Source organism: Myotis yumanensis, unplaced genomic scaffold (assembly GCF_028538775.1).
Source record: "Myotis yumanensis isolate MYYU_CA2020_CCGP unplaced genomic scaffold, mMyoYum1.0.hap1 SCAF_2, whole genome shotgun sequence".
Lineage (NCBI taxonomy): Eukaryota > Metazoa > Chordata > Mammalia > Chiroptera > Vespertilionidae > Myotis > Myotis yumanensis.
This window is the reverse complement of record NW_027223753.1, coordinates 35,377,275-35,390,673: the sequence shown is the minus strand read 5'-3', so window position 1 is coordinate 35,390,673 and position 13,399 is coordinate 35,377,275. Positions and strand designations below refer to the sequence as shown.

Here is a 13,399-nt window from a genome sequence, read left to right as displayed (position 1 = left end):
ACTTCTGAAAGTAACTTAAATAGACCCACTACATTTAAAGTTGGACTCAAGTTTTCCCCATTTCTAAGATGTTTGTCTCTGATTTAAAAAAATAATAAAAAGGTTTTCATTTCTCATAACTGACAAGAAAATGCTCATCTTTTTCTTGGGGCCGATATTCTCACATCACTCAGCTTCCATGTCTCCGCCCTGTCTACTACCATGGCAGTCTGGTTACCGCCCTGCTACTGAGAGTTTCAGGATGCAGGCGTCAGGGGAACTGGCATTAAGTGTGACAGTGTGAGGTTGAGCGTAATAGGCGGTACATGAAGTTGTATTTTGGTGAAACTTTGTGAGAGAAAATACATTTAAGAAATGCAGATTGTGAGACGGGCTGTCAGAGGGCGCCGAGTTGGTTTATGAGGCTGGATGCATCTGTGTGTGACTGTCTAACCACGGAAAGCACAGAACCGGCTCCCCGCCCCAGCCGCGGGGAGGTGGGACCGCGAGGCCTTTGCCGGACTCCAAACCGGAATAACCAGTTGCGGGACTCCCGCAATGGCAGGCCGGCGTCCCCGCCTGCCGGCTGCGGATCCTCGCCCGGTAGCGGCGCTCCCAGGGCTTGACAGAAGGGCAGTCACGTGGCAGCCGCAAAGCGGCGCTTTGCGACCTCGATGACAGGCAAAATGTGCGACAGCCGCGGTGCTGGCCAACCAGGGGCGGAGGCGGCGGCGGCGACGGAAGAGGCGGAGGCGGAGGCGGAGGCGGCCGTGGCCGGGGGTGTTCGCCCGCCTGCTTGTTCGCTCGGTTTCCCCGCCCCCTCCGCCGGTCTCACCGCGACTGAAGGGAGCTGGGTGCGTCCTGTCGCCACCTGACCTCATCCTGGCCGGACACAGGAAGACCGGACGCGCATCCCGGCGAGCCTCCCTGTGCGGGCGTCTGCGGCGCGGGCTCCGCGGGGCGCAGGCGGGCGGCCCGGGCTCCTGAAGGTTACCGAGTGCATGAGCTCCTAGCCTCCCGCGCTGCCCCGCCCGCCAGCCCGCCGGCCCGCCCGCCGGCTCGTCCGCCCGCCCCTCGGCGCCCGGCGGCGGCGGCGGCGGCGGCGACGGCCACAGGAGGCGCCGTCTTCTTCCCAGGTGCGCGCTTCGCTCCCGGAGCCGCGGAACTCGGCGGCCGCCATGGCGTCCAACATGGACCGGGAGATGATCCTGGCGGATTTTCAGGTGAAGCGTCTGGCCCTTGTCCCCCTGCCACCTCCAACCTCGTGGGTTCCCGGTGCCAGCGGGTGGCCTCTTCCTCGTGTGTGTGTGTGTGTGTGTGTGTGTGTGAGCATTGCGGTGGTTTGGGGCTTTCTGTGGGACGTGGTGTGTGAGTGTGGGGAGCCAGGGGGCAGCGTGTCATTCAGATGATCTGTTGGCCATGTGTGAGATGGTTCATGGACAGCTGGCTTGAGTGGGATTTGCAGGGTGAAAGGGTGTTACGGTCGTTGGGTTATGTGTGTGGGCTGTGCCGTGTTTCCTGTATTGATGTGTAGAACTGGGGAGCATGAAGCGTGGGGATTTCAGTGTGGGGTGTGCTGGGCCAGGAGTTTGGGTTGTTCCACGAGGAGCATGTTGTATGCAGTGTGGGTGTGGACCGTGCGCTGCTGTGGGTGTGTTGTATTTAGGAGAGAGTCAAAAAGTGGCGAGGAGCAGGTGGTGAGAGTATTGGGGCATCCCGCTCGGTTTCAAGAAGCAGCAAACATTGTAGACCTTGATGCCTAATTGGAATCTTTGGAGGGTAGGAAGACAAGGAGGAGGCAAGTAGTCTCTGTTTACCACAGTATCTTTGCAGTGAATGCACAAACTTAAATTACCAGTTCATATTTGCAGATTCCCCTTTCCTTCAGATTTGAATTGCTTGGTTGGTGTCCTTTCTCCAGGAATAAATTAAAAGATATGCGGGGTGGGGGGTGGGGTGGGGGACCGGTGTGGGGATCAGTGAGGGGGGTGGGGAAAGGGGGACATATGTAATACTTTCAACAACAAGGAGTTATTAAAAAAATAAAATAAAGGATATGCAAGGGTTATCCCCTTCCTGAGCTCAAATGTAGTGACACTGGTATATCTTAGGGAGGTCTTTTGAAAGTAGTGCTGTATGCATTATGAAAGACTTGTGGAACCAATACCACTATCTTTGCCTTTTGATGTTTGGCAAAAATACCGTAGTGAGATCTTTTTAACCATTCATTTTGGCATTAATTTAGAAGCTGTTGTTATGTACAGGCATGCTTTCACCTCTTTCTTCAACACTGTCACCATTGCACATGGCCTAACATTGGCAATGCAGGGTATATTTTTCCTTACTGAGATTTTGTAGGGCTTTTCTTCTCCCTCTTTGATTTTTTTTTCTAAGTTCCTTTTTTCTTTTTCTCTCGCACAACTTAATATTCTGAGGGCCATTTCTAGAGTTTGCTCTCTTGATTACCCACTGGTATCTGATTATATTAGAAATATGCATCTATCTGCATTTGATTATACTGAATCTTCCAAACGCAGAAATAAGTGTTTTGGAATTAAAAGTTAGCCACAAGATGTTGGTGTTTTGTAGGCTCGGGATTGGCCTGAGGTGTTTTTTTTTTTTGCCTGGGTAAATCTTTTCATCTTTTTTTAATTCTCCAATTTAGTGGTTTATCTAATGTGGAATGTGGTTGTTTGAAAAATAACTCTGTATTTTTCTAGGGGCATTTTTTAAAATATATATTTTATTGGTTTTTTACAGAGAGGAAGGGAGAGGGATAGAGAGTTGGAAACATCGATGAGAGAGAAACATCGATCAGCTGCCTCCTGCACACCCCGACTGGGGATGTGCCCACAACCAAGGTACATGTCCTTGACTGGAATCAAACCTGGGACCCTTCAGTCCGCAGGCCCACACTCTATCCACTGAGCCAAACCGGTTAGGGCTCTAGGGGCATTTTTATCCTATTGTAAAATTGTTTTATTCTGGTAGGAATGGCTTTAGACAGCAACAATAAGTGTAGTTTACCTTATTAAAAGCTTTAAGGTAATTATAACTTTGTTTTGATTTCACCAAACTTTTTACTTCCTCTAATAACTTGTAACTACTTGCTCTCTCTTTATTTTTTTAATCTTTTTAATTTCTTTTTTGTTTTGTTTGCTTGCTCTGTTCTAACTTGTGGCAATTATTATGCTTATTGTGAACCTTATATTGATGGGTCAAGGATAGGAAATTTAGGATTCTTGTACTTAGAGGTAAAGTAAGATTTTCTGATAAGCATTTGGGACAAGCATTTTTATCATATTAATACTATATTCTAATCAATTGTTCTTTTCAACCCAATGGCAATGTTGTGAACAATTACGTATTTACAAAATGGAATAAAGCTTATGCATCTGCAGTGAACAATTGTTTGCTAAATGGTGAGAGCTAATTTCATATTATTAAATAGGTAAGAAAACATTATTGATAGTTTAATAAAAAGTTACTTAGAAAACTATACACATCATACACACATTAGGCTTTTTTGTGTGTTTAGGAGCCTTGTATTCCTCTTCCAAATGATGATTCCAGGTAAACCTGCTCTTGTGGATTTAGTTTTAAAATTGACTATTCTTTCTATACTTTAACTATTATTTAAGATTTTTATAGGATTAACTTTTAAAAATTAGCATTTATCCAGTTATCCAAAATCAGGTATAGTAATTTGTGTTAAAGATTGCAGTTCAGGACTTGGAATATGGATACTTGGAGGTTGATTTCTTCTATAACTGGGCAGATCAGTTTCCCGCTCAAAAGTGAATATAGTAAAATTATATTCTATTTACTTCATATGATTGTGAAAATTAAAATGTTTTGAGAGCTCAGTTTTGCCTTTGTAGATAAGGACATGAATTTTAAATGTGATTAGATTTTAAAAGTAAGTTTCATATTTTGATTCTTGCTGGATAATAGTTCTTATAAATTCAATGTCTAAGTATGGAAAAGCTTTTGAGGAGGATTTTTGTATTGTCTTTAACATCTTCAATAACCTAGATAAATAGAGGATGGAAGATGAGAGCTGAGACTTAGTTTGGGACTTTGTAGATGAGCAAACTCATTACAAAGCAAATATATATTCTAAATTGTCCTTTCAAAGATTATTCCCCCAAATAAAAACAGCTCCCAATTAAAACAAAATTTAAATTGTGGTGAAATACACATAACATAAAATTTGCCTTCTTAACCATTTTTAAATTTTCTTTTCAGTGATATTAAATTAATTCACTTTGTGCAACCATTACCACCATCCATTTCTAGGACTATTTTTATCTTGCAAAACTGTAACTCTGTACCCATTAAACAGTGTCCATTTTTATCTTGCAAAACTGTAACTCTGTACCCATTAAACAATACCCATTCTTTCTTCTCTTCAGCCCCTGGCAACCACCATTTTACTATTCTGTCTCTATAAATGTGAATACTTTAGGTAACTCATATAAGTGGAATCATATAGTATTTGTCCTTTTGTGACTGGTTTATTTCAGTTAGCATAATGTCTCCAATGTTCATCCATGTTGTAGCATGTGTCAGGATTTCTTTTTTAAGGCTGAATAATATTATACTGTATGTATATACCACATTTTGTTTATGCATTTACCTGCTAATTTCCCATGTTTTGGCTATTGTGAATCATTAGTGCTGCTAGGAACATGGTGCCTATTCCAGTCCCTGCTTTAAATTCTTTTGGATATATACCCAGAAGTGGAATTACTGGATCATATGGTATTTTTATTTTTTGTTTTTATTTGAGGAACTGTTTTTCATAGTGTCTGCACCACCAGAATTTTGAATGGAGAGTGTGTCAGCATTCTGTTAAATCAATTATTTGTAAATTCAACTCTGAGCAAGTGAGTTTAGAATTTGGAATAGTCTAACACAAATCAGCTTTAAATGTAAATATGTAGTGTTAGCATAGTATGTTGCTGGTAAAGGAATGAATAGAGTAGTACACCTACAGTTTTGGCTGGCTAGAGCCAGGAGGGGGGTGTAAAGGAATTTCCTGGGTTTAGGAAACAGGCAGGCATTGATGAATCATGAGGTTTTTTTCTTAATGTCTTTTATAACAAAGAGATACATTTAGGTGAAAGTTCCAAATCTTGTTCTTTTTGTAATTGAATTCTTTAACTTTTTTTATTTTATTATTATTATTGTTGTTGGTGGTGGTGTGGTGGAGTGGTGGTGGTGGTAGTGGTAGATGGGGGTGGATGGTGGTCTAAGATAATACTTTTAAACATAATTTTTCCGTGTGAACAAAAAGCGGTGTAGCCATTTAGATTAGTCTCATATATTTTTCTATTATTTTTCTGTATTACTGATAATATAAAGATAGATCACAACACTACTGAAATGCAGAAAAAAACACAACTCTTATTCGTAGTATTTTCTTTCAGACTTTTTCAGGAATAAAAACTTATCTGCTTGCTAAAAAGTATTCTTTTTGAACCTCGTTCCAGTGGTCACAGATTAGGAGTCCCTTTATTTTCTAATATAGCATTGATTTTTATGTTACTTTCAGTTATGTTTTCTGGTCAACACAATTGTGCCTTTGTTTTCTCCTCCTGGTCTTTCCAGCTAGGAATACCTTTGCTGCCTAAATTGCTTTATACATTTTCATATATTGGATTATCACCATGGTTAAGTTTTCATGTGCCTATCAACTCCTCTTTGAAACATGGACTTCTCCATGACACTACTGGTAACTCACTTGTAAGTAGTTTCTGCCCTTCATACTATTTTGTCTTCTAAATGAAGCTGCAAATCCCTCTTTGTTTTTTTTTTTGCTTGACGTAAAGAGATATGTTCTACAGAAGACAATGCCAGACTATGCGAGTAGAAATAGTATCTGTTTGGATCAATAGGTATCTTTTGTGATATTGTGGATTAGGGACCAAACTAGGCATCATATACAGTATATTTACTGGGAGGTTACCTTGTGCAGAATATTGAGTATTAATGGCCGAAAGTGGTCTTGTTTACCATGCTTTCTTTCCTTTCGTCACTATCCTCTTTATTTATTAGAGGGACAAATCATGTTGTTTCAGTGTTTGAGTTGTCAGTCATGGGGAAAATAAAGTTTTGGCACGTAGAATAAAATGTAGTAGTAAGTTGTTGAGAACATGGACTTTGAGGTCAGTTCACTTGGATTTCAATCACAGCTCTGGCACTCACTCACTCATCTTGTGATCTTTGACAATCACTTCACACCTCTTTGCCTCATTTTCCCCATATGAAAATTGAGTTGATTCATGTAAAGTAATTAGAACAGGTGCCTGACATAGAAAGTATTCAGTATATTTTATTTTATTTATCTATTTATTTTAAATATATTCTTATTGATTTCAGAGAGGAAGAGAGAGGGAGAGAGACCATAAAACATCACTGATGACAGAGAGTCATTCATCGGTTGCCTCCTGCATTCCTCACGCTGGGGATCTAGCCCATAATGCAGGCCTGTGCCCTGATTGGGAATCGAACTGTGACACCCTGGTTCATATAGGTCTACGCTCAAATACTGAGCCATGCCGGCCGGGCTCAGTACATTTAAGCTATTATTTTAATTTTTGATAACTTTAAGGTACATACTTATTCTCTGCAGGTGACTCCAGAGATCATTTATTGCCAGCTTCTCATTTTCCTTTTGTGGAAGTTGAGACCCAGCAAAAGGAAGTGACTTGTCCAAGGTCATGGGTTGGTTTGAAACAAGTATTTTTTCCCAGGTATACTATAGGAGTGTTATTTTCTAGCTTAATTTGTCAAGTAGCTTGGAGTTTTAGAGGAAAACAAGACCCACCATTTAGAAATTTCTCCAAATGATAAAACTTACATGTAAGTCCTGGCTGGGTAGCTTAGTTGGCAAAGAGGTGAAACCAGTACTTTTCTTTTTTTTTTTTTTTTTTTAAAATATATTTTATTGATTTTTTACAGAGAGAAAGGGAGAGAGATAGAGAGTCAGAAACATCGATGAGAGAGAAACATCGATCAGCTGCCTCCTGCACATCTCCTACTGGGGATGTGCCCGCAACCCAGGTACATGCCCTTGACCGGAATCGAACCCGGGACCCTTCAGTCCGCAGGCCGACGCTCTATCCACTGAGCCAAACCGGTTTCGGCACTTTTCTTTCTAGGTTTTAGTAACTGCAAAGTACTAGAACATTTGGATTCCTCACAGGTTGTTAAATGGCTATATATAATACCATAAACATTATCTGGTCACACCTCCATAGGAAGCATTGTACTTAGGCAGATTGGAGCTCTAGTTTTTTTCTAGTTTTTTGTTTTGGTGTGGTTCTCTGAGAAAGTCATTTATTCTTTCTGGATTTCAGTTATTCAATCTGTAAATGAGGTCTGTCTAGAGTTGTATCTACCCCAAAACAGAAGACTGGACTAGATTACGTATTCAGATAGAGTCTGAACAATCACTTGGCAGCAGTGGGGTTGAGGACTTTATAATTTAGGTAATTGATCTAGATTAGGGGTCAGCAAACTATATCTTGAGGGCCAAACCACCACCTGTTTTTGTCAATAAAGCCTTATTGGAAGATAGTTATGCATATTCATTTACATATTGTCTTGTTTACATGTGTCTTTTGCCTGTAATAGCAGAATTTAGTAGTTGATTGTATTTCCTACAAAGCTTAAAATGTTTACCCTGCTCCTAACAGGAAAGTTTGCTGATCCTTGAGATCAGTTGTTTTTTCAAATGTGGATAATTTCTGTTCTCAGGGGATATTTAGGCACTATCTAGGGACATTTTTGGCCCTTACAACTGAGGGGTGCTACTGGCATGTAGTGGGTAGAGGCCAGGGATGCTGCTAAACATTCTATAATGCACGAGACACTCTTCCAAACTGAAGAATTATCTGCCCCCAAATGTCAATAGTGCTGAAAACCCTAGGTCTAAATCTGTGGTTCTCAAACTTTAGCTTGCATAAGAATAACCTGGACTTGTTAAACTCTGGTTGCTGGACCCCCAGCCCAGAGTTTCTGATTTAGTGGATCTTGGATGGAACCTGCAAATTTGCATTTCTTCTAGGACTCAGGATTATGCTGCTGCTGATCCAAGGACTACACTTGAGAACAACTGATCTAGATGACTTTGAAGAAACATCCATTCCTATGATTCTTTGCTTTTGTGATCTTAAGTACTGTTCCATTTTTATGACAGGAAAATTAAATATTCAGTATATACCTGATGGTTACAATGGAATATGCTGTTTAATCACTCCATGACTTTGAACCCTTTTTTATTCATGTGCCTTTGGAAAATTTCTAGTTATCTTTCAAAATCCACCTCCTACCTTTTCCTTATAACATCTGTGCCTAGTAGGGTTAATCATTTCTTATGTATCTTATGCAGTTTCTCTTTTGAGTCCTGTGTCAGATTATCAATAATCATTTTACATGTTTCTTTCCCCTATTGTCAGCTCTTTGAAAAAACAACTGCCTGGGTCTTAACCACCTGTTCCTGTAGTATCTAGTAAGAGGTACTCAGTGAATATATATATATATATATATATATATATATATATATATATATATATATTTTTTTTTTTTTTTAGTGAATATTTTTTGAAGGAATATTCTGAATATTGGTTGGTATGGTACAAATAAATACAATAGAATTATAAATTTTTATCTATTTTTAAGCATCTACCCTTTGCTAACTTTGAAAAATAAGATCTGTCGTTGAAAGAATAAAAATTGGACTGTGTGACTTGGAAGTGACTCATTTATAGAAGGAGTCTGGCAAAATTAACAGAATAATTATACCTGCCTTTTTATATTTATTTGTGTTTATAGAGGAACTAGAGGTCGGATGCACAAAATTCATGCAAGTGGCTTGGCCCTTGGAGCCCTGGCTTCGTCTGAACAATCGTTTTTCTGTTCGGCCTAATTAGCATATTTGCTCTTTATTATGTAGGATAATTATGATATAAAGGATGAGATGTCAAGTTGTATTAAAAAACAGAAAAGTTTGCAGCTTATGTGCACCTTAATGGCTTTAGAATTAGGTTTCAGTCACCTCTTTTGTTTTGTTGTTTTCTCTCTCTGTAATTTACCCTGGTTCCCTGGATTTTTTTTTTTCTTATTGATTTCAGAGAGGAAGGGAGAGGGAGAGAGAGATAGAAACATCAGTGATGAGAGAGAATCATTGATTGGCTGTCCCCTGCACACCTCCTACTGGGGGTTGAGCCTGCAACCCGGGCATGTGCCCAAACTGGAATCGAACCTGGGACCCTTCAGTCTGCAGGCTGACACTCTATCTACCCAGCGGTTCTCAACCTGTGGGTCGCGACACTTTCACAGGGGTCGCCTAAGATCATCGGAAAACACATATATAATTACATATTGTTTTTGTGATTAATCACTGTGCTTTAATTATGTTCAATTTGTAACAATGAAATTGGGGGTCACCACAACATGAGGAACTGTATTAAAGGGTCTCGGCATTAGGAAGGTTGAGAACCACAAGCCAAATGGGCTAGGGTTCCCTGGATTCTTCAGTGATTGAGATGTAATAGTGTTAATGAGAAGAAAATTTTGTCTCTTGTGCCTTTAGCCCAGGGGTGGGCAAACTTTTTGACTCTAGCGCCACAATGGGTTCTTAAACTGGACCGGAGGGCCGGAACAAAAGCATGGATGGAGTGTTTGTGTGAACTAATATAAATTCAAAGTAAACATCATTACATAAAAGGGTACGGTCTTTTTTATTTTTTAGTTTTATTCATTTCAAACGGGCCGGATCTGGCCCGTGGGCCGTAGTTTGCCCACGGCTGCTTTAGCCTCTCTACCTTCTTTTTCGTAAGGGAAAAGTAGTGGTTCACCATTTTTTTTTAAAAGTCAATTTTAGTTGTATCCTTTGGCATCTAGTTAAAGTGAGGCAGAGACACAGTTGAGCATTCTAATTTTAGGTTTAATGGGGGAGAAATAATAACATTAGCATGTAGCTTTTTTAAAAAAAAAAATGTGCCCTGGCATAAAATAGCTCTTGCCACTGACACAGGTATCAAACTAGGATAAACTAAGTACTGTATGTCTGCTTCATCCCTGACTGATATAAGAGCAACACCACCAATCAGGTGTCTCCTTGCCCATTGCCAGTAGTAGCATCAAGCTGATTAATTTGTATGTGCCAGCTACTGTGCTAGGCTCCTAACATCTAAATTCTACAGTGACCCTTTGTTGGGATTCAGTGATACAGTTCTCCATGGTTTCTGTATGTCTTGTTAGCAGAGGCATTGACTGCTTTTGTTTCTGACTGCTTTTCAAGGATGTTTATATAGTGAGCAGCCTTGGAAGATAGAGATAGTGTCTCCCTCTGGAGCAAAGAGCAGGTATGCATAGTATCCTTTTTATTTTTCAGAGTTTAAAGTGAAAATGAGTTTATTAGTGAAGAAGTGGGACAGAGAGAAGGCTGCTCCACAGGCAAATATCCCATTTTTAAGGATTTGACTTTCCCAGTCTCTGGGTTCCTCTTCTGTAATGCAGTCCACTGCATGTGCAGGTGTCAGTTAGCCTGCGTTGTGTTGCCCTCTGGGAAATAGGACTGGGGAACTGCATAAGAAAATGCTGATATTTTAACTATAGTTATTGCTATGAGTCATAAAGTTCATTTTCTCCAATCAAGGAGTCTTAGGTCTTTTGCCAGCACCCATGAAACTGGCAAGCTAACTTGTTAGCTTGCAAGTATGGTAAAATCTCAGATTCTTCACCGCTCTTAATAGTTTTGGCAACAAGGATGGAATACTGACAGACACATGACTTTTTGAAAGGAAGGGTGAGGGTCCCATGGGCTGGTTAATAGAATTTGGACAAAGTCCATGGAATTGGTAGCAGACATGTTGACCAAATTGTTAAGTGGCTCTCTACTTTATTGCCTGTTAATGAGGAAGAATTAGAAAAGTGGTTGCAGACTGAGATGTGGTTTGAAAGCTGCCTGAACATTCCTCTAGGTCAGCGGTTCTCAACCTGTGGGTTGCCAACCTGTGGGTCGAGACCCCTTTGGGGATCAAACGACCCTTTCACAGGGGTTGCCTAAGACCATCGGAAAACACACGTAAAATTACATATTGTTTTTGTGATTAATCACTATGCTTTAATTATGTTCAATGTGTAACAATGAAAATATATCCTGCATATCAGATATTTACATTACGATTCATAACAGTAGCAAAATTACAGTTATGAAGTAGCAACGAAAATAATTTTATGGTTGGGGGTCACCACAACATGAACTGTGTTAAAGGGTCACGGCATTAGGAAGGTTGAGAACCACTGCTCTAGGTGTTGCTAACTCTCAAACAGTCTGTCGGGTAGGGGCATTTTTTTTCCCTTCACTAATTTATCTGTCAGGCTCAGGTTCAGACTCCACCCATTGTAACAACTAGTACTAATATTTGTCCAGGCTGTGCAGAAGGTTCTGCCTCTGTTCAAACAACACTTACAGACATTTGTACACCTACAGTTAGTGAAAGGAGGCAACTTTGCAACCTCTGTGGGCAAAAAGCAAACTTGTTAGAACTTTCACTGCTTTGTTTGAGACGAGAGGATGGGGTACATAATGTGTTATTGCTCAGCCTCTACTTTAGAGGAAGCTCTATTCCCTACTTCACTGTTTGTAGCAAAGCCACTGACTGAAAGGGGTCCTCAATGCAGAGATTTACTTCAGTGGGGGCCTGGTGCTCCAGTAGTTTAGCCATGCGGAAACTCCTTGTCTTCTGGGGCTGTTTAGCCTCTGTACCAGCTGTGCAGATTGATAATAGATGTAGTTGCTCTTTTCAATGGGTAGAAGTCAAGGCTGTTCTTATAGCTCTGGCCAGTACTCTCCTTCATGAAACTTGTATTTCTGCTGACCATTGGCCTATTTCCAATAGCTTATTTGGTCTGCCACTTGGAAACTATAGACTGGAAGATTAAAGACAGCTCTCTTTATAACTGTGGAAACAAATTACAGTTGCTGATCAAACTTCCTGAATCACTACAGTAGATGCCCACAGTAAGGGCCTGTTTTCTCATGAAGACCATTGGAATCAGGCTTCTGATTGAGCCTGCACTACCCAAGCGCCATCATTGTTGGCTGGACCTATCATTTTATCCAGTGTGACAGTACATCAACTATCATAAATTGCATGCAAAGTAAAGGATTTTAGATTTCTGATGTAGACGGTAGTATTGCATGCCAGACTTGTGACATCTGCCAAAAGTTGACCTGCTTGTCACATAGTGAGAGAAGCCACCTTGCATGGGATTTGGTCCATGTCTGCTTTTCACAAATTGAATATGTTGGACCTCTGAGCTCCCTCCCAGAGGTATTAGTAGTACCTCACTGCTGTTCATACTTTTTCTGGTTATGGTGTTGCTCTTCTAGTCCAGTTAGGTGACTGGCCACATCATTGTGGCCCTTGAAACTAATATGTGTTATGCTTCCAGTTTTTCTGGACCATTTTCAGTCTAATGATGGTGCACTTTTTATTGCAAAAGCTACTCAACAGTGAGCTGGTAGTCAAGATATTTGAGGGACCGTGCGTGCTCCCCACCAGCCACAGGCATCTGGTTTGTGGATCAGTGTTGGAACAGCTTCCTCTGTAGTAAGTCAGTTTGGTCACTGAATGTGGCTATACCCAGAAAGGGGTCATCTCATCTTGGTCACTTCCTGAATAATGATCAGAACTGAAGATGTATGAGGCTATATAGCCTTATTTTGAAAATTTAGGATTCCATCCTGACCAATTCTGGGCATGATACTTTTTTTCTCTTCTAGAAGCAACCCAAGGCCAACCTGTTTATACACCTTCTATGTGGCAGCGCTCCAAAAGGTGGCCTAGGACATTCAGACTTAATTGTGGTTCAGTCACCTGGATTCTCTTGTTGAGTTGACATGGTCCTGGATCATAAGGATAATGACTACATGGTTGAGTACACTGCTTGCTGCATCCCGCTGTAGTGCTCTTGTGGGTCAGTGAGGACCATAAATAGGTTTCTGTAGGTTCTATAAAATTCTCTTGACCCTCTTGTACCTGACATTTCCCAGTGAAAGGCCTGAGAGAGTAGGAGATGATGAGTGGAAAAAAGATGAAGTTACAGCTACTGGAAGGGGACATAATGATTTTATGGTAGTGGAGGGAAAGTAACATTTTCAGCACCTGGGTAAGGGAATGAATACCTTAGAACCCAGAAAATTTGAGGAAGGGAAAGATAATAATGTTCTTTGTGTTTTAGAACCACACTTGAAGCCTAATTAGTATGTACTGTCTAATCTGTGATAGCCATTGTTAATATTCCTATTTTGAAGATGAAAAACTGGATGTGTACAGAGGTTAAGTAATTATTTAACGACAGGTAGTCACAACAAGGCTTTGGTTTGGCACTCAGGTCCGCT

At 40.7% G+C, this 13,399-nt stretch overlaps 1 protein-coding gene and 1 pseudogene across 1 annotated transcript in view; one reads left to right on the top strand and one right to left on the bottom strand.

Annotated features, from left to right (window-relative positions):
• Window positions 1–800: 800 nt before the first annotated feature.
• FAF1 (Fas associated factor 1) overlaps window positions 801–13,399 on the top strand; it is a 354,485-nt gene continuing 341,886 nt past the window's right edge. The window contains exon 1 of the mRNA XM_070405091.1: window positions 801–1,202. Within this exon, the coding sequence (XP_070261192.1) occupies window positions 1,158–1,202 (45 nt within the window). The 5' untranslated portion in view covers window positions 801–1,157. The remainder of the gene's footprint in view (window positions 1,203–13,399) is intronic.
• LOC139004745 (small nucleolar RNA SNORA48) lies at window positions 9,984–10,127 on the bottom strand (annotated as a pseudogene).